The sequence below is a fragment of the Chelonoidis abingdonii genome, chromosome 6, assembly GCF_003597395.2.
Source record: "Chelonoidis abingdonii isolate Lonesome George chromosome 6, CheloAbing_2.0, whole genome shotgun sequence".
Lineage (NCBI taxonomy): Eukaryota > Metazoa > Chordata > Testudines > Testudinidae > Chelonoidis > Chelonoidis abingdonii.
In genome coordinates, this window is record NC_133774.1 from 32,517,314 (window position 1) to 32,541,781 (window position 24,468).

General features: G+C 39.5%; 1 protein-coding gene across 1 annotated transcript in view; it reads right to left on the bottom strand.

The window, feature by feature from the left end:
* The window catches only part of HCN1 (hyperpolarization activated cyclic nucleotide gated potassium channel 1), a 336,513-nt gene that overhangs the window by 58,313 nt on the left and 253,732 nt on the right, over positions 1 to 24,468 (bottom strand). Inside the window, exon 5 of the mRNA XM_032805307.2 lies at positions 6,020 to 6,166. Coding sequence (XP_032661198.1) covers positions 6,020 to 6,166 — 147 coding nt within the window. The remainder of the gene's footprint in view (positions 1 to 6,019; positions 6,167 to 24,468) is intronic.

Below are 24,468 nucleotides of genomic sequence, written 5' to 3' on the forward strand. Positions count from 1 at the left end.
CTAAATTACTGAGGAAAAATTAATGAAGTAACAAAATTAGTCATTTAAAAAATTGATCTGAGAACCGGTATGAAATATTTAACTTGCAAAAAGAATCTACACAGTACACTTTCTTCGGCTTTGTGGACTGAGGCTGATGCTGAATTGCAGTTCTTCTTTCAGGGCTTCTCATCACAGTTGTTTTATGTTATTGAGGTGATTAAAAATATGCTGCATGCAGTACCAAACGCTGTTAAAAATGCTTTGAATTTATCTAAATGAACAGAACAGATGGCAGATATTTTGGTCCATTTTCATTTTGAAATGTGCATGATTTGCACACTCTTTCTGTGCTTTTGCACACAATTACAATTATTGCATGCATACATGTAATTAGCTAGGTGTCTGGTCATTTTCATATGCAGTTGCCTGAATTGCAAGAACAGTCACAATAACTTCTTATGTGCATATAATTCTGAAAATTTGAACTGTTATTTTTGTGAAGAGATGGCTAAGCTAAAATCTTTTTTTGCCCATCAAAATTATTTGTGTTGTGATAGTGCCAGAGGCCTCAATTAGGATTAGGGTCCCATTGTGCTCAGGTGAGAGGGTTCCTGCCCCAGAAACTTAATATCTAGGAAAATTATCAGTATTTCTGTCCTTCTAAGAATCAGAGAGCTTTCCATTTGTCAATGACTGGGATGTGCGTGGTCATGCCTAGTGGCTGGAGCAGCAGTCATACCCAGTGGTTGAAGCAGGAGTAAATAGCCAGGAATCAGAGTCCAGGGTCCGAGCCAAGTTAATTGGAATGAGGCAAGGCAGGGGTAGGGCTGGGTCTAAGGCAAGATCAGGGCTGGAACAAGGCAGAAGCAAGGCTGGGTACAAGCACAAGCAGGAGCTATTGCAGCCATGAGTGAATGCTTTGAGCAGCATGCAAATTGCTGCTACTGCTGGGCTTAAGAGCTGGTCTGCTGACTCTTCCAGCCAATCAGGTGGTGTAGCCAATCAGGCAGCATGCTACAGGCCAGCTGCACTTGTTATGTTGCCTGGAGACTGCATCTGCTGCAGGCCCTGATTCCTGGCACCATGTAAAAAGTAACAACCGATGCATTAAAGAAACTTTTTTCAGGGGGAAAAAATGTTATTGGTAAAAGGTCATTTAAGTGACCCAGCTAAGCAAGTTTAAATCCTTCCATCTGTGTGTAACAAGCAGCTGCTAACAATCTTTTGACTAGCACAATTGGGTAGTGGCCCATGACTTGTGCTCCTAGGCACTATGGTAATACAAATAATAATGAATAATACATGTTTGGCTCTCACTGATGCTAGGAGGATGATCAGAAAAGTCAGCTTGAAAAAAAGGATATACTTTTCCCTGCTGTGATGGACATTTCTAAGATCTTTTAACCTGAATCCAATCAAAAATATATTTTATTCTCACTTTACAAGCCCCTTTCAAGCAGTGATACAAAAGTAGAAGAATGGAACATATGGTGAAGTCTGGTTCAGGTGGTTGGATCTGATGGCGGATCATTACTTACATTTTCATGGGAATCATGTAGCCAAAAGCTAAGATTTTTGAATCCCATTTTGTGATATATTCTGTCTACCCTTTGTGTACAACCTTAACTCTACTACCTTGTGAATACAACTCTGTCTTTAATTACATTGTCATGCACTACAAGGCAAATGCATCACTTTCCCAACTGTGAAGCACCTAAGGTACATCTGAGAGGAGTTTCTCATTGCACAACTTCCAAAGTGTGCATTACATCACTCTCAACCCTATTGCCACTTGTAGAGTGGTTAGGAGCCCTTTCCTCTGCTGCAGGTGTCCCTGCCAATTCACAGCAATATCCATCGCTTCATTTTTTATTTATACAGTTAAGTTGGCTACTCACACTTGTGCAGCGCATCCTTCTGTTGGTGTCACTAAGCATAACCCTAAGTAACGTGGAAAAGTGGAAGGCAATAAGGATATAAAGTCTCCCTGTTTAGGCCTCAGATGAGCAAAAGTCCTTCCATGTTTGAACTCTAATCGACCTAAAAGGCTGGCTGATGGGAAAGGCCAGGAGTAACAGCCGTTATCAGTTGCAACAGTTCTAATTGGTCTAAAGCAGAAATAAAGGCCTGTGCACCTGTAACAGAATGACAAGATAATTTCAGAAGGAAAACTACTTAACCATGAGCTGCGCTGGCGGCCAAGTTGTACTTAATCACCTGTGCTTACGTAAACTGCTACGGTGAAAAGAAGCGGTGAGAAAAGAATGCTGCAGCCGGACAAAAGAGGGAGGGGAAACGGGGGCTTGCTAGTCAGCGAGAAAAGTTCTCATGGATATAAAGGAACAGACTGCTTGTTTTAGCTGGGCTGGATCTGAGGCGTACTAAGTCTCCCAGCTCCGCTTTGGGATCCCAAATAAACTTGTGTTCTGCTCCTCCATCGCGGTGTGTTTATTGGCGCTAAGCACTCCGGGCACGGACTACCACTGTTGTTTGCCTCAGCAGTCTATCTGCCTGCAACACTTCCTTAACTGGACATTTTATTAAGTTAGTCAAAAAGTCTTCTGTGATCAGTATACAATTTTTAGGGGTTCAGTTAAATGAAGATCAATTTCTCTATCGTACAAAGTAAAGGAATTTCTCCTCAGTGAGGATACTCACATCCCATAGTGATGGATGTATAGAACCTGAATAGAAGAGAATTCCATGAAAATTTCCACTTCTGATCTTTAGCCCTTTTAGCTGTAGAATTATTTTGAAAAGTGATGCCAAAAGTTTTTTTATATAATGCAACACTTACATTTTTCATACTTTTCTCAGACTCAGAAATGATTGAGCTGAGTTTGTTCAAACTTGAAAAAAAAATAATTGTTGGAGTAAGGGAAACTTGGAACATTTTAGCCTGAAACGTGAGAGTTTGAGAGACAGAAAACAAGGAGTTAGAATAGAAACCATTGTGTGACCTTTACTACAGCAGTTGCTGATGTTACTGCTATAATTATGCTGTACTTGTTGTGATTTCTTTTGTTCTCCTTACCATATGTGAGGAAATCGTGTTTTTAGATGAATGCCTTCATTAGAGGCTACATTCATCTTGATAAATGTGCCCTGCTTAAATGATGAATGTTTGATTCTCATGCTGTGCTAAATTCAAGGTATAATAAAACAACATAAAATTCAGTAACACTTAATACATTCTGTAAATATTTAGACTTGATATATTCAATCCGATATTTGTTTTAACTACTATATGTATTTTGCCTTCTATCGTTGGTGGCAGATGAAATGGGACATGTTCTTTAAGACCTAGAAGAATTGTACTCAGACTTCAACTGCTGAAGAGCCAAGTTATGGTTGAGTACTCAAAGAACCATTAAAAAATCGAATACTTGGAGTACAAAAATGTCTCTAATGTAGTAATAGCTAATATATTCTTTGAAAGACCTAAACCAATCTGAACAATGTTTTTAGGGCTGAATAAGAAAGCTGCCACTAGAATGCTATCGCCAGTTTTGAGAAGTCTGCTTTTGTCAATGTCACTACCACCATGTCTGTATTCCTTTAGATTTCTAGCCTTTAATTCAATATTGACATTTTTCCGAGAACACCTGTTACATTTTCATTAGAACATTAATCTTTCAGATGCACAGTGTAACTCCTGATGGAAGTACTCAGCTGAAATGATATTTTCCCCAAAATACAATATGTAGAACAAAAGACATTACAACATATATCGTAGAGGCTGTAACTCCCACAGTTAACATTTCATAACAGTTTCCACTCTTAGTCCATATTTTTAGCTGCTCACAACTCTCACCTTTTCCATGCTTGATCTTTCTCCAAAAGTTATTTTTCAAGCTTGAACAAACTTGCTTGTGTTGTTTTTGAGTATGTGAGGAGTGAAAAATATAAGCTTGCTGCATTATAAATACATTTTCAATAGCTCTGCAGCTGAAAAGTCTTGTGGATAAAATTTATAATTTGGTAGGGAAATAGCCCTCATTGAGGAGAAATGCCTATGCTCTTTCCAGACAAAAATGGTTTTCATTTGACTAGCTTATGACCCTTTGCAAGTTAAAAAATGATCACAAACAATAGATTTTTTTAATCAAAAGAAAGGCTACATCCAACTCAAGAGTCATAGGTTTACTATCTCTGGTCTAGATCACTTTTTTTCCTGGACTCTCTTGTTCTTTCATAATTTTATCTGGAACTTAGATGTCAAGGTGTTAGGAATCATATATTGATATGATTGGAGAGAAGCCTTTTCTCTAAAGATATGCCAGATTTGAATCACCTAGCTTCACTAGCGAAGAAAAACGAACTAATATTTTAATTAACTGTTTGTGAATCACGTTAATACTTAGGCAGGAGAAAAATGCTACATTGGCAAAGTGACAGACTAGGTTATTTCTGTGGTTTATATGTCAGGAGCAAAATGTAAGGAGCAAACACCATAGCTGAGTCTTGTCATGGGCACTGGGGAAAAAAATATGTTAAAAGATGAAGTGTCTTGTTTACTGCAAACCTTGCTAAACAAAACCCCTCACACATCTTTCCAAATTGTACAGCTGCCATGAGGCACTGTAGTGAGTTATGATGAGCGCAGGGTCACCTTTAGGAAGTGCGGGGCCCAATTTGAACATTTTCGGCCCTGGCAGGGATGACTAAAAAAAAAAAAAAAATGTACAAAAAAAAGCCTTTCATTCTTCCAGTATTTATTTACTGTTCCTCCATAACTGAATACATAATACAATTATATATATATTATGTACATTGCATGATATATGCTGTTGATTGGTTATTAATGACCGCCGTTTCACATGTGTGGGTCCCTGCCACTCCCTGGGGGTGTGCACATGTGTGGGTCCCAGCTGCTCCCTGCCCCCCCATTGAATCCCTGCTCCCTGCCCAACTCAGGTGTGCAGGGTTACTGCCCTGGGAACTGCAGGGCAGCAGTGGACATGGGGCTGGTTGGAGGCAGGGCAGGGGCTGATTGGAGGTAGGGTCTGGCTGCAGCCAGGGCAAGGGGTGTGGGGCTGGCTGGAAACAGGGGTGTGGGGGGTGTGGGGTGGGCTGGCTTCAGGCAGGGCCGCATGGGGATGCAGCAGGTGTTGGCAGGGCTAGAGACAGAGGAGTGTGGGACTGGCTGGCTTCAGGCAGGGGGTTTGGCAGGGGCTGGCTGTGGGCATGGGGTGCAGAGCTGGCTGCAGGCAGGGGGGCGGGGCAGGTGCGGCAGGACAGGGGGTGCAGCAGAGGCAGCTGGGCTCTGGGGGCTATTTAAAGGGCCCGGGGCTCCCCTGCTTCTATGCTGCCCCAGACCTTTTAAATAGCCGCGGGAGCCCTGGGGAATGCATCGGGGCAGCAGGGCTCTGCCAATGACTTACTATCCAGTAGAGGATTACATGATGCAGGGACTTATCTACATAATTGTTAAATATATGGCTTTGTTAATACTAGTTAACCCTTTCTTTCTCTCCACTCAATATCCCCCTCCACAGAACTCCTTAATGCCTCCCACATGCAAAATAAAAAACAGCACAGGCTATTTCTTCCAAAAAAGTACTACTTCATTTTGCCATTTCATTCTTTTTTGCAGTCATAGTGGGTTTGATTGTGCTTTTGTGCAGCACAGCTGCACTACCCCAAGAGGAGACCTGTTTAAGTAGTGTGTCTGAATGAACAGAGAACTGGCTTCTATTCCCAGCTCTACCACTGCCCTTGAGTGTGACTTTGGGTAAGTGACTTCAAAGCTCCATGCCTCAGTTTCCCAATTTGTAAAATGGGGATAATGATACTGACCTCCCCTGTAAAGCACTTTGAGATCTACTAATGAAAATGCTATGCAAGTTAATAAATCAATAATAATATAATACTATACGCCAATAAACTGCTCCTCTCCTGCCCGTTTTTCTAAAACAGTACAGAATGGCCACAGAAATAGTTTTTTCATTAGCACAGAAATCTCCCATACCAAGCAGGAAAAGTCTTTCGGGAGCAAGCAGAACTGTATTTGTTTGTTTCTTTCTTTTTGTCTTACCTCCCTAAGAGGATCATTGAGCTCATTGAGAATATTGTCCTCATCAAAGATCTTGCCTTGGTAACGGTGTTCGTAGTAATCATGGATCTTTTGGCGCATGTCAGCGGGTAACTTGTGAAATGACATGTATTGTTCCACTTGTTTGTACTAAAAAAAAATGGAAAATGAAGAAGAAAGTCAATAAAAGATCAGTGCATTACTCTTTTACAATCTAAAGCCATCTAAAGTGCCTATAAAATGAAACCTAAATAATGCAGTTGCTTAAAGAAAAGGAAAAGCAATGTTGAAAAGCTTCTATCTTACAAAGAAACACAATAAACCCATGGAAGACAGGTGACAGCACATTGATCGAAGCTGATTCCAAACACTGACAATTGATATAATGTTATTTATAAAACATATGGGTTAACAAAGAACCTGGTATATTCAAAAAAGGCAAGTCAGAAAAAAGAACAATTGAGCCATATGAAGAGTTGATAAATGTAAAAACAGTCATAAAACAAATAAATTATCCTTCTAAATGATCAGGTTAAACAAATCTGAATGATAACTGCTTAACAAATGAACATTCTAAACAAACACAGTGTAGCTATTTGGTGATTCATCTCTAAGAAGGTTTGTTTTCAAAAAGGTATTAAAACAAAGATCATTCTAAAGGAAGGTCACTGACACCAGATATAAGGTGAGATATCCAGATGTAAGATATGAAGTAAGCAGCATATATGCTGACATGGTGTCTGCTATTGCACCAGTTATGGAGATGGATAACTTTCCATTCATGATGTGTACACATGAACTATGATTTGTAAGGAGTATGTAGTTTATTAAGAAAAATGTTTTATTTACCATAAATGTGCACAATAACTTAAATAACTTACAGTGTTAAGATTATACTGGTGGCAATGCAATCACTAAAATCAAAGAAATCACCAGTTAAGATATTAACATCCACACCATCCTCAAAGCCTTGCTATCCAAACATTACAAAACCCAAATGCACTCTCAGAATTCTCAGACCTACACCAAGCTCCCTTTACTTTCCAACCTCAAAGAAAACATAGAACTCCTCCGAGGAAGTGGGCTGTAGCCCACGAAAGCTTACGCTCAAATAAATTTGTTTGTCTCTAAGTTGCCACAAGTACTCCTGTTCTTTTTGCAGAAACAGACTAACACAGCTGCTACTCTGAAACCACTAAATTGAGTCACCTTAATTTCCAACTCAGTAAGATAGCTTCATTTACCAACAAGTGTTATTGGGAAAAAAACCCTAAATATTGTGTTATTTCTACCTCTTTAATCCTGAGGTTGGAGTTAAAGATGTGCAATTTGAGGAGCTGGATGTGTTTAAATAAGTAAACATCAAAAAGGACTTTCGTGTGGAATTTAGTATGTGGAATCGAGTATGAATTTAGAGGAATGGAGGGTGGGACTTGGAACTGGAATGTATGCTTGGAATTAGAGCCATGGAACTAAACGATAAGTAACCTACCTTCCATAATCAGAGCTCTTAGATATGTGTCATCCCTATCTGTATTCTACTGTTGGGTATGCATGCACTCTATGTGCCGGAGACCAGAAGACTTGTGTTAGTAATTTCCATTGGTCTGTGCCCATGCTCTTCCTTTCCTAATGCTCTGAACCTCATGCTCTACTGTGCATAAATTCTACAATCTGAAGCAGAGGGGGAGGATGGTTACTGGAATACAGACACAGAACACACAACTCAAATAACTGCTGGCCCCTATGTGTATTCCTGTATGGGTGACTGACAAGAAGCACTCAAGAAGGGGGAGGGCCCCAGCGATATCGAATTCTCAATGTTTCTCAACTGAAATCTGTCCATAGACAGGTAAGCTCTGGTTCTGTTTGAGTCTGGAATTGTTCCATTAAATTCTATGGGCTGTGTTGGAGCTAATGCGGATTTTTCTATGTTCACATAAATTTGTAGCTAAAAGACTGTGCAGAGATGAGATTGATGCCACTACTTCCCAGTGAGATTTCCTTATCAGAAGCCAGTGGACTAGGGATGGAAAGAATATCAAACTGTGGCACGGAATGTGTGCTGCCACTACTGAAAACACCTTTATAAATACTCTGGGCAATGTTGCCAGTGCAAAAGGAGGCACCCTGTATTAACTGTGATTCTCACCTATCATGACCCTCAGGAACCTCCTGTGGGAGGTTCCTATCTATATGAAAATAGACATCCTTCATGTTGAGAGCTATGAATCGTTAGTTTATATTTATGGATATCATAGTCAATACCGGGGTAACAATCCTGAATCTTACTCTTTGGTTAAAGACATTGGGCGCCAGAGGTCTAAGATGGGTCTCCATCCTTCTTTTTTCTTGGAGATCAGCAAGTATTTGGAATAAAATCCCTTTTCGCAATACCGACGTGGTAACAGCTCTATGACCCCTATTGGAGTAAGGAGTGCACTTCTCGCAAGAAAACCTTCTTGTGAGAGTGGGCCACTGAAAACATACATGGAAGAGAGTTTTGAAGGAGGAGGGGAGAGGAACTCTCACCTGGGTTGGTTCTCAGCTCTCAACGTTCCTGTCAAAGGTATTTATTGACAGGTGATTGCAGTTGGAAAGAGGAGAAAGGAGTTTTTTGCACTGCTCTGTTGATTTCATGGCAGTTGATATGTTCTATGGTGATAGAAGTGCTGTGATATTGTTTAGGCATAATAGGTTGTCTGATGTACTATTTCTTGAATGCTGGTTCTATATACCTAGGGAACAGATGATTAGCCTTGAGTTCCTTAATGAGTGCAATGACTCACCAGTGTTCTATCTAAACAAGTTGTCGCCCTCAAAAGGCAAATCCTCCACAGCGAACTTCCCTGGGAAAACCCAAGGAATTAAGGCAGGATTCCTAGTGCATCCCAATGGCAGTTTCCATCAATATAGAGGCTGCATCTACAGTTGTTTGAAAAGAAGACCTGGATACCAGCCTATCTTCTTCAAACTGAGCTCCAACTTACGAGGGCTTGGTGGACCCCAGGAAATTCTGGATGCTCTGTCAGGGCTGATATCTCTCAATGAAGGTGCTAATAGTCCTTCTTCCATAACGGAATCACTCAATGAGGAGAATGTTGGCTCCAGAAGTGGTTCATCAAAACTTCTGATGAAGAAATACCCCAACTTACAGAGGAGATGCAAGATCAATTTCTCTCATAACATACAACCAATGGTGCCAGGAACTCTCTTGTAAGCACCAGGTCAGATAGTAGGGGCGATTCCAGATCCAGCAGGATGGTGTTATTCTTCAAAGTGGTGTATTTGTCACCCACCACCAGGGATTGAAGAGTCTCCTGTCTGTAAACCTTTGGTGCCAGCGTGGAAGTATGTTTCAGTGCCGACAATATATGGAGTGCTTCTATGTCTTTAGCGGGTATTAGAGTTTGTACTGGTCCTAGGTACATGCTTCTCTTTACTTGATCCCAATGCGGAGGGGCTCTTAGTTTTCAAAATCTGTGAGTCAAGACCACGATTCTTTTGGCCTTTTAGCTTCCTGAACCAGATGGGAAGAATCACTTTACCTCAAAGGTGTAGGGGAATCAGCCCCTCTCTTTAAAGTGGATCTGCAGGAAGATTTTTCTCTAGGCTTTAGAGAAGGCTTCTTACTCTTGTCTTGAGCCTAAGATGAGGAGTCTTATAAGATGGGCAGACTCCCTGTACTTCAGGCAGAGGCATTGAGGAGTGTGCCACCAGTACTACCAGAAGCTTAGTTCCAACTGAAGCCTCATAGAATGCTCCATAAGGTCTCTTCTAAATCTGAACTCTGGTGTTTGTTGGGGTCGTGGCAGAAAGGAGTGCTAGATACTGCACTTGGCAGCAATATGGGCTTCTACAAGATAATAGAGGCACCTCTGGTCATCATCACTAACTGGAAGGAATGGGGCCAGGAGATTCTGTTTTTGAAGCCTGAAATCCTGGGCATCATTGGTGTCCCATACCGGGAAGGATGGGTCCAATGTGGATGTCGGGCAATTACTCAGTAACTTGGCAAATACACTTAACTAATAACTAATTACATTTTTCTATCTACAATATTTACAATATATACTATTTACAGGTTCAATATTGAAGGAACAGCTCGTGGACACTGGAGATTTCCATCTTAGATCATACAGTAGTAAGAAGAAACCAGAGAGGCTGTCAGTCAACATCACACCTTATGCCCTTGGTTCAGAGCATAAGAAAAGGAAGACCACAGGCATGGACAATGGATGCTACTGGAAAAATCCTCTAGTCTCATATGCCTGGAGCACATGCGTATCCAACAGCAGAATACATTTAGGAGCCAGCACTCAAAGAAGAACTAGGAAGCAGGTCTGGAGATTGGAACAGGCATAGGACCCAAGCATCAGAGGGACTCACATTCCCCTTTCTCAATATATCTTGCCTCCTGAGGTCTCTAGACCTTCTGGCCTCTCTGCTTCCTTGATTCCAATACTACAGACTTGCCAGCTCCTCACCCAACCCCTTGTGGATATACTTTACAGAAGAGGAAATCCCAATCCAACAGACCTTGTAAAATGTGTGAATAGGACAAAGCGTATGAAGTTCACCAGATGGAAAAGCTGCCATGATTGCAGAGCAACAAGCTTCACCAGTCAAGTGATTTTGCCTGCATGTCCCCCATTCACCTTGCCCACTCCATACCTCCAGCTTGTGGGCACTGAGTCATGGTGGGAGGGGTCAGGAGACGCGGAAGCTCACAGGTTAAAAAGAGGGTGGAAACTACCTAGAACATTGCTTTCTTTATTCTGAGAGTCCATATTAATTTTTTTCTTCCTGTGTATTTTCAACCTTAATTAGGTGATCTGAACTCTAGTTTAAATGAATAACTCAACACGGTCTTCACTGTGATGTCTATGGCATTTCCAACTATGGTAGCACTACAATGCAGTTAGAGGTACATATATCTTACATGTCTTTTCAATTAAATATGGTACAAATCTTGCCCTGCATGTGCAGCTTCTACAGGTGAAGCACACAAATCCATTAGAATCAGTGTTTGCTTTGCGAAGGGTTACAGGATTTGATGGGTCTACACATGCAGTGTTCTCTCCCTGTATGATGTGGTGACTAGCTTTGTGAGGAGTTAACAGCTCAGCAGCATTTAGAGGATACATTAGTCTGGGTTATCCTCTCTCTCTGCACTTCCATTCTGCAACCTTGGGGAAGGATTCCTCTCTCCCTCTTACTCCAAAGAAATACTCAAGGACCCATCTGAGAGACTCAGGCTGTGTGCTCATGGTTGGTTTGCCCCATAGTAAGTGGAGCTGTAGTATTGAGTTCTGTCTGTAGCCACTTAAGATCACTTACCCATTAAAAATATTCAAATAGAGTTATCCTACAAATCAATTACAATTTATCTGCATACTAAAATTTTCAAATGCTATATTTGAGTAATGCTAATAAAAAATGAAATCTCAACATTTTGCACTAGTTAAAAATGTATGCTAGTTTGAGATACATAGAATAGAGATTCACAGACTTTCCTACACAAACAACCTTGAAGAAGAGAACATTGATACTAACAGCAATTTGCTTTGTCATTAATGTACACTACTCACTTTCATTAGTGCAGTTATTTGTGTTTCAGTGGGAATTTTCTCTACTTTCCACTTGATTCTGCACGTAGTACATGAACATTTTACTGAGATAGAAATTGTAAAACTAATAATATTTCCAAGTTATATAGTACTTGTTTACCAGTGGGTGTCAAAGTGCTTTTACAACATTAATTAATAAGCCTCACAATATTCCACATGAAGTAGGTATTATTAACCTTCATTCACAAAATGGTAATCTGAGGCACAAAAAAATTAGTTAGCTTGCCTCAGGTCTTTCAGTGAGACAGTGGAAGAGTTAGAAATAAAAATTATGAATTCAGACTCCGAGTTTCCCCCACTAACCACTAGAAAATACTGCTTCCTTTGTGATGTTAGACATATAGTATTACTAATAGAAACTGTCTAATATCAAATGCACTTAAAAGTGTTGCCAACTCTTGCAATTTATCATGAATCTCATGATATTAAGTGTGTTTCTTAAAGTCCTACCTTATAGTGATTTTCTGACATTCTTAGCCTTCATTTTTTAAAAACTAGTAAGTTTCTAGCTCTCATGGTATGGAGAACAGCTTAATGATTGAATCATAAAAGCTCAAAAGGCAGAAGGCAAGTAAAAAGAACCCAAGATTTATTTATTTTTAAGATTCTCATGATTTAAGCCAATTTTATGATTTTCGGAGGCCTGATTCATAATATTTGAATCCTTAGATTGTCACTGCTAGATATTGGCAGTTTGACTTCAGTTCACATGTTGTTAGGAGACATCACATTCTGACCAGGAGAAAATGTGTGAAAAGGGGTTAGAAAGGGAGTAGAGGGGGAAAAAAACAGCAAAAAATGAATACAGACTCTGTATGTGCTATACAGTAGGCCACACAGTTGTGGCAGCCTAGATTGGTAGAAAGGTTCTTTTGCTCCTAATTAATAGCATAGCCGTCTCTTTCTCTACAAAACCATGTTTCTGGTATTGTTGTTCAGCTTTATCACTATTATTTTAAAATACTTGTTCTCATTTATTATTAAGACTGTATGCAGCTACTGCACAGCCAATTGGAATAGCCTCAGGGAAAAGAATCATTCAGTTAAATTACAGGAGAAAAGATTAATAAATTCCCATTAGTTTTGCACATCCAAAACTAGTTTGAGAAATGTTCAAACACACTAGGCTTCCCAAGGTTTGCCCATCTCTAAGTGCGAGCTGATGACTAGTAAGAGATGAATCTCTAGTGGTATGGAGTATCATTTTAAAAATCATTGATTAATCTGATTTTACTCTCCAATCTCAAAGAGCCTCATTCAACTCCCAACATCTCCTCCCTGATGACCAACTGGCCCCTTCCAGAACTTATAAACATTCCAGTATGCTAAAGAAGTAAGGGAAAGGAAAATTCGGTATGCTCTGCCTGCTTGGCTCTGGTTAGCTACTTTAATCACGCCTTGTATATTTTAGAGCCTTTTGGCCACAGGACCTCAGAATGCAGTGATATCCTCTGCTTTTGATTCCAAGAAGTGAAGAGCCAGGCTGGCCTGTGCTGATAGAAAGATGAAAGGACAAAACCTACTTATCACAAATCTTTTGAAGCTAGAACAATATCCAGTTTGTTTTGGTGAAAAATTTCAGATAAGATTCAGGTGTGTTTTACTGCAGTGGCTCTCAATCTTTCCAGACTACTCTATCCCTTTCAGGAGTCTGATTTGTCTTGCATACCCCCAAGTTACACATCACTTAAAAGATACTCACTTACAAAATCAGACATAAAAATACAAAAGTGTTAGCACACTATTACTGAAAAATTGCTCACTTTCTCATTTTTATCATATAATTATAAAACAAATAAATTTTGTACTACATTTCAGTGTATAGTATATAGAGTAGCATAAAGAAGTCATTGTATGAAATATATTGACTTCACTAGTACTTTTCATGTAGCCTACTGTAAAACTAGGCAAATATCTAGATGAGCTGATGTACCCTTTGGAAGACTGTTGTGTACTCCAGAGGCAGACGTACCCCTGGTTGAGAACCACTGTTTTTTTGCACACAAACTGGTTGTTCTGTCCTCAGTTATTACTTCCATGCAGGGGGGAGTTAGGGAAGAAGACGGATGTGCTGTGCATTTGTCCAGGCGCATAAATGTGAGAGGAAGGGAAGGCATGTTTGTGAAAGAGAGCAACATAGGAGCATACGAATTGCCACACCAGATCAAACCAGTGGTCCAGCTAGTTCAGTATCCTCTTTCTAACAGTGATAAACATCCAGTGCTTTAAAGGATGCTGTAAGAAAACTCATAATGGATTGTTGTAAATCAAGTGCATATGTGTGTTTGTTTTTTGTTTTGTTGATTTTCAGAACAGCTTGCCTCTCATTCCTGTGTCTAAAAGCCTGCTGGCCTCTCTTGAAAATCTGACAACTTATTAGGTACCTACATGAGAACTGTTGGATGCCGACATTTTGGAAAATCTGTCCCTTAGCACTCCATCCTGCAAGATGCTCAGCACTTTGGCCCCAGTCCAACAAAGTACACATAAAGATATGCTTAACCTTGAGAGATGAGCTGTTTTGAAAATGCAGCCTGAATTGTATGTGTTATGCACTTAGTGAAAATGAGGGCTAGATTTTCAACACTCACTAAGGCTTTGTCTAAAACTGTCCCTATGAAAACCATAAAAATCATCATTAAAGTTGTATTATCTTAATTATCTTTCTAGTTTAAAAAATGCGATCCTGTTCCCTGAAATAAATTAAAATAATAAATTATAAATGCTAATGACACACATATTTTTCAGATGCCATATTATAAGTTTATGTAAAATAAATCATATGTTGACAGGGAAAGAAAACAGAGTTATGATTAAAAAGGGGCAGAGAGAAAAATCAACAAAAACAGAATGGTGCAAAATATACTTATATTTTATAGGACAGTTTCCAATTTTGAAGTCAAAGCCTTATACAAAGAGAATAGTTTATACAGATATTTAGAAAAAATAAAACTGTCTATAATTGCCACGAGGGAAAAAAACAAACAAACAAAAAAACTCCACTTAAATCATTTGTAAAACCCCTCAATGGAATAAAGCAGTTTAGGTCCCTAGAACAGTTATGGGCCAAATCCAGCAGTGCTCTAACATTGCCTGAAATCTGCATGCTACAAGAACAGTAAGAATCTATAACACCACTACACTATGCAGGAGATCATTACAATGAGTATATGCAACACAGCAGGAAGGAAGGCAATTTGAGAATCATAAAGATACTGAAACTGTCACCTTGCACTACAATTCAACAAACTGGGGGCAGAATGCAGCAACAGTGACAATCACCTCCGCTTGGCTTTAAGCTTGCATAACACCATAGAGCTTCACATTTTAGAAGCCCAATAAACTACAAGTCTAATTTAAGCTCTTTTCTTTAAATTTAAGTTTCTCTCTCTTTCCATTTGGAGTAGAGGAAAAACTTAGAAACTATAAACTGACGAGGACTGAAAGTTCAATACAGTGGTGTTTTGTGTGAGTTATTTATCTTCCCCCTATAATTGACAAATGCTGACCTTTGATACTGGTTGAGCTCACAGCCTTGGGTCTTTCAGTGTCTTGGAAGAACTGAGACTGATTCATAACTGGACGACAGTGTCTGAAAATCTGGCCCTTAAAAGAAGTTTAAAAAATTGCAGTTCTCTTTTAAGTCTGGATGTATGCGTTCTTCTGGGATTGTACACTGTAACTTTAAAATAGGAGGACTGTGCTTTCATTTCTTGTGTTTAATATTAAAATAGAAAGAAAAAATGTATAAAGATCACACTCTTTTGGGACTATTTATATGTATTCTCTTGTACTACATCAAGAACATTGGCAGTTATGAATTACATATATAACAAAAATAAGTGATAAGCCTCTTATCCATTATATAATGAGTGTTCATCATGTCAATACCTCCAGCATCAGTGAGTATTTGTGTATTAAAAAATATATAATCTATCTAGAGTATTACACATGTATAGCCTAAATAATAAATAATGCAGCGGAGAAAAACCTACTATGCAACTGCACTATGTAAATAATGGCATTGCATCCTCAGGGATCACTTTAAAATTCAATAATTTGTCCTTGTAATTATGTTTTTTTTAGAAACCAAAAGGATATAATACAACTTATAGGGACTAAATGGATTTAAAACAAATTTGGTGATAGAACAAAGAAAACATGGGAAATGGTGAGCATTCTCAAGGCCTTTATGCTTCAATTATCAGCTGCAAGTAGCTTCTATTTTCATGTTCCATAAAAAAGCAGCTTACACTGGAATGGTAGACAACTCTTTTAACCATAGAGGTGCAGTAATTGGGTTCATCTCAGGATTTCAGTAAGCTAATCACAGTTAGTTTGGTAAAGCTCAATTGAATGAGGACTGCTAGGATCCACAGAACTACTTAGATAAGTGCAGATTTATTTTTAATAAAACAGGACAAATAAAGCCTTTTCTCCTATTGCCTAATCTTCCCAGTGTTATAATCTAGCCTGAGATGATTGTGCTGAACTGCATCTCAACTTGCAATCTTGTCTGATATTTCTATAACAATCTTGACTTGTCTTGAACGGACTATGACAAAAATGTTAAATAAAAAAAAACCATTCTAAAATATTTTCAGATTCTGAGTAGCACATGACATACATCTGTAATGTATTTTTATAAGCACATTATACTGACTGTAATACTTATTTTTAACAACTTTCTGATGTTAATATTAGACCTTGTGAAAGGTCTCTGGTTTGACACCCAGGACACTGAAGTCCTCTCTTTGCCCATAGAACAAATACAACATGAAATCAATACAACTCTCTTCCCTGTGGTAAAATGCCACGAGTCTCAGGTTTTTTTGCTGGAGAACCATGGAGTTCAGTCTCTATGGGTACGTCTACACTGCACGATTATTTCGAATTAGCTTAAACCGATATTACAAAACAGATCTAATAAAATCGGTTTAGCGCGTCCACAGTGGGATCCCGAAATCGATTGTTTTTGCGTACCTGGTCCCAAAGCTGAACCATCCGATTCAGGCGGTCGGTGCCACTGTGGACTGTTCCTCAGCTATCCCATAGTTCCACTTCGCGGTTGAGAGCAAGTGCCTGATGGGCAGAAAACACTGCCCGCGTGGTGCTGGTAACAGCCTCACCCCTCCCTTTGTGAAGGCAGCAACAACCTTTGGCGCCTTTTCCCGCGGAGTGCATGAGCAAACGCCAAGCACAGCAATCTTTCCCTTTTTTTTTCCGTGGTGGTGGGGGGGAAATAAATGCTGATGTTCCTGAACCACGCCAGACACGTGTTGAACCTACAGACATGGAGCTCAGCAGAATGCAAATAATTTTCAGAGACTGCTGTGGACTGTGGGCTAGCTGGAGTCCTCAACCCCTCCCTCCCTTCATGAGCGTCCATTTGAGTCTCTGGCTTCCCGTTACGCTTGTCACAGCAGCGCTGTATCCTGGAGTTTTATTCAAAATCGCTTGGCATTCGTGTTCTGTAACGGAGCTGCATACGAACAGATTTGTCTCCCCATACAGCGACGACCTATATCTCCCGTACCGGCCTATGCTGAGCTCTTTTCGATTTCAAACTGCATTGCAGCAGTGCTGATCAGAGCTCCACGCTGGCAGGCAAGGAAATGTCAATTCAAAAGTTCGCGGGCTTTTTCCTGTTTACCTCCCGCTGCATCCGAGTTCAGATTGCTGTCCAGAGCAGTCAGTGCTGCACTCTGGGATGCGCCTGGAGCCAATAACGCTCGATTTCCGTCCACATGAACCCTAATCCGAGTTATCACTTATCGAATTTAGCGCTACTCCTCTCGTTTGGGAGGAGTCCGAAATCGATTTAAGGAGCCGTTTAACCTATTAATGACGATGTCGTTGAACGGATACAGCGTTAAATCGGTATATCGGCCATTAAACCGATTTAAAGTCGCAGTGTAGACCGGCCTATGTTCTGAAGTGCTGACAGTAGAGTTAGTCAAAAATCAGAATTTACATCTCCAAAGAACTTTCAATATTACAACATTTTTTCATCCTGATTGAGACAAAACATTGAAATATAAATTTTTCATACAGTGGGAAATTCAGAAAAAAATGATTTAGAAATGGTCTAAACATTTCATTTGGCTCACTTTGAAGTTTCTGCTGAGCTGCTGCAGTACCTCATAGTAGTTATTTTTTTGTTGCTCCATGGCCCCATTCCCCCTATGGAGACTACAGCTTGACCACATCTTCAAAGATGCACCACAGCAGTTCAATCGGAGGCAGACTGTGATGCATCATCAGAGATGTAATCTTTCCAAGGAGCCTAGCACAGACAGAATGAGCATGGGCATTTGAACTTCAGCTCCATGAAGCATTGTGGCAGCTCAAGGACACAGTTAATATTGAACTGATCAAAACAAAACATTTGATTCAGTTCAGCAACCAAAATAAAGTATTCTGTTTATTTTCTGAGGTAATTAAAAAAGTTGGGAAAATCACCTTTTCACATGGACAATTCAATTTTGCAGAAACTGATTTTATTACAAAAACTTTGGACATTTCCTGTTCTCATGTATTAATTATAGACAGATAACCAGTTATACAACACAAGTAGGGTAAACTGCGCGTCAAGTGCCATATGATAATATCAGAGAGGTACCGTGTTAAGTCTGATCGTAAAAGCACAAAGAGTCCTGTGGCACCTTATAGATCAGGGGTCGCAACTTTTTTTTCAAAAAGAAAAAAGTGGGCTTTGAGTGGGGCCCCCTAAGTCTTTCATTATTCACTCTAATTTAAGTTTCACGTGCCAGTTAATACATTTTAAAGTTTTAGAAGGTCTCTCTCTATAAGTCTATAATATATAACTAAACTATTGTTGTATGTAAAGAAATAAGTGTTTTAAAATGCTTAAGAAGCTTCATTAAAAGTAAATTAAAATGCAGAGCCCCCCCGGCCGGGTGGCTAGGACCAGGCAGTGTGAAGTGTCACTGAAAATCACCTGCGTGCCGCCTTCGGCACTCATGCCACAGGTTGCCTACCCTTGTTATAGACTAACAGACGTATTGGAGCATAAGCTTTCGGGATGAATACTCACTTCGTCAGACACATGTCAGATGATAAGCAATTTTCATTACTGATTTGGACCTAGTTGAACTGGGCAACTCAGAGAGAAAAGGCTCTAGTCCATGTCCTGTTATAGAATCCCGAGTATAAAACTATTGTGATGGGGCAAGGCAAGATGGCAACAGTAAAGTACTGAGGAACAGGTATGTTAGCCCAGGCTTAACAAATCCCTAAGGACCTGGTCCCAATTGCAGTTGCTCCAGGTTAATCAAGGTACCTGGGGCCAATAAGATCTTTCTAGAAGGTAGTGGAGATAGCTACTTTGATTAGAACACCTGCAGCCATCAAGGCAGGCTAAACAGGGCACCTGGGTTAAAAAGGAGCTCACTCCAGTTGCGCAGGGAGGAGCCACAGGAGAAGGAGTGTGTGTGAGGAGCTGGAAGAAGCGGCGCAAGGAGCTGAGACTGAGAGGGGTGCTACTGGAGGATTGAAGAATATCAGACAATTCAAGCATTATAAGACAGCAGAGGAAGTCCTGTGGTGAGGATAAGAAGGTGTTGGAGAGGCCATGAGAAGTAGCCAGGAGTTGTAGCTGTCATGCAGCTGTTACAGATGGCACTATAGAACACTGCGAATCCACCGGACCCTGGGCCTGGGACCGAGTAGAGGGTGGGCCTGGGTTCCCCCCAAACCTCGCAACTCCTCATCAGACACAGGAGAAGTTGACCCAGACTGTGGGTTCCACCAGAGGGGAAGATCACTGAGGTGAGCAAATCCACCAATAAGCGCAGGACCCACCAAGGTAGAGGAGGAACTTTGTCACACTATATACTACTAAAGCTCTCAGCTCTACTAAATAACTTAGGGTAATTACTATCTTTGGAATAACATCTCTTTCTAACAGTTGGAATATTTTGATCCCATACATGATTGAATGTTTTGGTGAAGAAAACTGTAATTAACACAGTGTTTGCAAATGCATAATTGGTCTTGGTAAATAAATAACAACGGAAGCAGGAGTAGTTCATTTTTAGGATAAATAAACATTCAGAAATATCAACCCTTAGTCAAAAATGAAACTGGTATCAAAATCACATTCTCAGTTATAGCTCAGTGAAACAACTGCAATCTTCATTAAGTTTGTTTTGTATTTAATTAAAGCTTGACCTAATTGCTTTTAGGAATTATGTGATGGAGACATTTTAAAACTCCATATACAATTCTTAGAAATGGCCAGAAGAGGACGTGCAATTAATCTTTACATTTAATACTTTTCATCACTGTCTTTCATTTACTGACCTTTTGTTTCTGCCACAGCAGCAACTAAAATTGTTAGAGCGCAGGCTGAATATGAAGGGGAAATGTTTTCATTAATAGGAACAATGAGGAAAACAATTTTTATTTTGTTTAAAGCAGACAACCAATTTCATTCATTAAAATATACTCTTTATGAATAAGAGAAGATTTATAAAAGTCAATATGAAGGCTACAAAATGGGAATGTGTGATTAGCATTTTTATTGAGACTCCCTTGAATGTAAGCATTTTACAACCACCTCACTGTTGAAACACTTTTTAAAAGCTGATTTAATTAAAGTCCATATATTCCATTGTTCATAACCACAGAAACAGTATGTTCAGACTAGAGTTGATAGAACAACCATAATGAGTAATTTCCTTGGCAAATTTCCCTCTTTTTTTGTGGGGGAGGAATTATCTGAAAACTATGATTTTGCTGTTTTCATTGTTCAACGCAGATTTGTGAATATAAATCTCAGCCAATAGACTGAATGTAGAATATTAAACAGGACTATTAATGTTAGTATTCAGTAATCATGAATTAATAGCTGAGCTGTGTGATCAGCTGGATAAGGTCACTTGACCTTATAGTAATGGGAGACTTTAACTACCCAGCCATCTGTTGGAAAAATAATATGGCAAACACAAAATGTCCAATAAGTTTTTGGAATGTGTTGGGGACAACTTTTGTTTCAGAATGTGGAGGAAATAACCAGGGGGGCAATCATTTTAGACTAGATTCTAACAGGGAGGAATTGGTGATGAATTTCAAGGTAGAAGGCAGTATGGGTGAAGATGATCATGAAATGATAGATTTCATGATTCTAATGAAATGAAGGAGTGAGAGCAGCAGAATAAGGGCAATGAACTTCAAAAAAGGCAGACTTTAACAATCTCAGTGAACTGATAGGTATAGTCCCATGGAAAGAAAATGTAAAAGAAAAAGGAGTTTGGGAGAACTGGCAGGTCCCAGAGACAATATTAAAGGTACAACAACAAACTATCCCAATGTACAGGAAAAATAGTAGTAATAGGAAGAGGCCAACACGACTCAATCAAGAGCTCTGTAATGATCTGAAAATCAAAAAGGAGCCCTACAAAATTAGATACATGGACAAATTGCTAAGGATAAGTACAAAACAATAGCATCAGTATGTAAAGATAAAAATCAGAAAGGGTAAGGTAAAAAATGAATTACAGCTAGCAAGAGACATAAAAAGCAACAAGAAGAGGTTCTACAAATACATTAGGAGTAAGAGAAAGTTGGAGGAAAGTGGAAGTCCACTATTTAGAGGAGGAGAAGAGTTAATAACGGATGACATCAAGAAGGATGAGGTGTTTAATGCTATTTTGCTTCAGACTTCACTAAAAAGGTAATATGTGGACACTAAACATAATTAACATTAGGAACAAGGGGCAAGGAACACAAATCAGCATAGGGAAATAAAATTTTTTATAAATTAGTTGTATTCAGGTAGACAGGTCCTGACAAAATTCACCCTGGGCTACTTAAGGAACTAGCTGAAGTAATCTTGGAACCATTAGCAATTATCTTCAATAATTCATTGTGGACAGGTGAGGTCCCAGAGAACTGGAGATTGTAAACATAATACTACTGTCTTTAGAAAGGATAACATACAGGACCTGATGAACTATAGACCAGTCAGCCTAACTTCAATTCCTGGACAGATACTGGAACAAATTATTAAACAGTCAATTTGTAAGCACCCAGAGGATAATAGGGTGATAAGGAATAGCCAACATGGATTTGTCAAGAACAAATCATGTGAAACCAACCTAGTTTCCTTCTTTTACAGGGCTACTGGTCTAGTGGATGTGCGTGTGTAGCTACAAACATGATATAACTTGATTTTTGTAAGGCTTTTGAAATGGTCCCACATGACATTCTTATAAACAAACTAGAAAAATTTGGTCTAGATGAAATTACTTTACTGTGGTGCATGACTGGTTGAAAAAGCTTAGTTAAACAGTAGTTATCAATGGTTCATTGTCAAAAAGGGAAGACATATTTAGAGGGATCCTGCAGGTGTCTGTTCTAGGCCTGGTACTATTCAATATTTTTAATGATGACCTGGATAATAGAGTGGATAGTATGTTTATAAAATCTGCAGATGACATGAAGCTGGGAGGGATTACAAGCACTTTAGAGGACAGAATAAGGATTCAAAACAACCTTTAGAAGTTGGATAACAGGTATGAAATCAACAAGAGGAAATTAAAGGCAAGTGCAAAGTACTACACTTAGGAAGAAAAAATCAAATGCACAAATGAAAAATTAGGAATAACTGGCTAAGCAGTAGAGAATATTAACAAGAGGTAATTATTCTCCTCTACTTGGCACTGTTGAGATCTCAGCTGGAGAACTGTGTCCAACTCCCGGTGCTTCACTGTAAGAAAGATGTGGACAAACCAGACAGAGTCGTGAGGAGAGCAACAAAAATGATAAAAATTGTCAAAAACCTGACCTCTTGGGAGAGGTAAAAAAAAAACTTGACATGTTCAGTCTTGTGGGGAAAAAAAAAGACTGAGGTGGGAGGGGCCTGGTAACAGTCTAAAACTATGTTAAGGTGTGGTTTATAAAAGGGGACAGTTATCAATTGTTTTCCATGTCCACTGAATGTAGGACAATAAGTAATTGGCTTAATCTACAGCAACAGAGATTTAGGTTAGACATTAAGAAAAACTGTCTAACTGTAAGGATTGTTAAATACTAGAGCAGGTCACCAAGGCAAGTTGTGTAGTTTTTTAAGAACGGGTTAGACAAACACCTATTAGGGATGGTCCTGCATCAGTGCAAGGTTGAAGGACTAGATGACCTCTCAAGGTTCCTTGCTGATTTCTTTTTTTACGATACTATACATTGTTCCTGTTTCCTGAGTTGATAATCTAATTTATATAAATACAGGTAGTGCCTGTACAAATCAATGGGGCTTGATTCTCAGAAAGAGGATGAAGCAGCATTTGAGAGAGACAGACAGGCATAAGAAGCCCAGAGAATTTTAGGACATTTTAAGTGTTTCTCTTTCTGTTTCAATATGAAAGAATTTTTAAATCTAGGGTCTCTGCATCCTAACGGGCAGGAAGGAGAGGCAAAGAATATATACACAATATTACTGGCTATTTAGCAGACTTTGCATTCAATTTTCTATTGTCAAAGTCACTCAAAGGATCAGATTCTCCTCTCATTTTCACTGGTTTTACTCCATGCTATCCCAGTGTCTTTAAAAGAGTCACTCACTTATATGGCTGTAAGTGAGAGAATAAACAGACCCTGTGTGTATTTGTATATACATGTGCACTGCTATTTACAAAGGGGTGTGGATGCCTCCTGCTCTTGTCTCTCTAATTTGACTGATTGCCAGGACTGTGGAACTGTTGGGTCTTGTTAAGGGCATTCTCTCTATTTCATACTGCACACAGCTTTACTTACTATATCTGCCAACTGCTTGGTTGGTATAGGTCATCTCTCCGCAATCACTGTCAACCACACAGTCAATTTAGTAATTGTAGGTGTGTCTTGAGTCCCAGTTAAAAAAAAAAAAAAGAAGCTGTCATATACTCTGTCTGCCTCACTGGAATAGCTATATTTGTGCTAGGCCCCCCCAGTGCAGATCCCTACGGTGAACTATAAATGCAGGGAAATACAAAAGAAAATGTTCACTGATGAAGGGCACTTTTCATCAACAAAGGGAGTCTTGCCTGACTAATTAGTGCAGTATTCGACTTCTGGTTATTAAAAGCATATGGTGTTATGGAAAACAATCTTTTACTCTCAGATTGTGTATTCAGTACACTGTGTGAGCACTTGACAGAAGCTTTTCTGATGCTGGGATAGGGGATAAAGGGCAGAAATCTACCTTCCCAGGATACAGAATATTCTGGGTAAAATTCTGAAAAGTGCTTAAGTGACTTAGGCTCCTAAGTCCCATTGACTTTCACAAACATTACCCTCTATGGTCCCAATTCCATATTTAGGGTTGGAATAACCCCTGCAACATCTGTTCCCTCCTGCACAGGGTGGGAATGATTGCTATATTTGCATAATGGTGGATCCACTGATTCTGCCCCTCCACCAAAACTCTACTATATGGGAATCCCCTTCAGAGCTGAACTCCACAAAACACAGAAGGCACAAACCCCTAGTACTGGCTACTCAAATCCTGTTTCCTTCTATGCCACCAACTCTTTGCAGGCAGGAACTTCTGTGTCCCTAAAGGGGAGAGCAGGACTTACCCCTAATGTCAGCTCAGTTTTTTGGGATTCAGTCATACTTTTTCATTGAATATGGTCCTATAAGGCATTAATTTTTCTTTTTAAAATAAGTATTTAACAGTAGATAGAAAGTAATTTAATTTTAATCTGCATTCATATATATATATATATATAAAAAATTCCCCTCTCACCCCTATGGGTGGTATGTGTCTTCCTCAACCTCGGGTCCTCTACCAGAGGCCTGGGAGTTTGAGGGTTCTGCGCA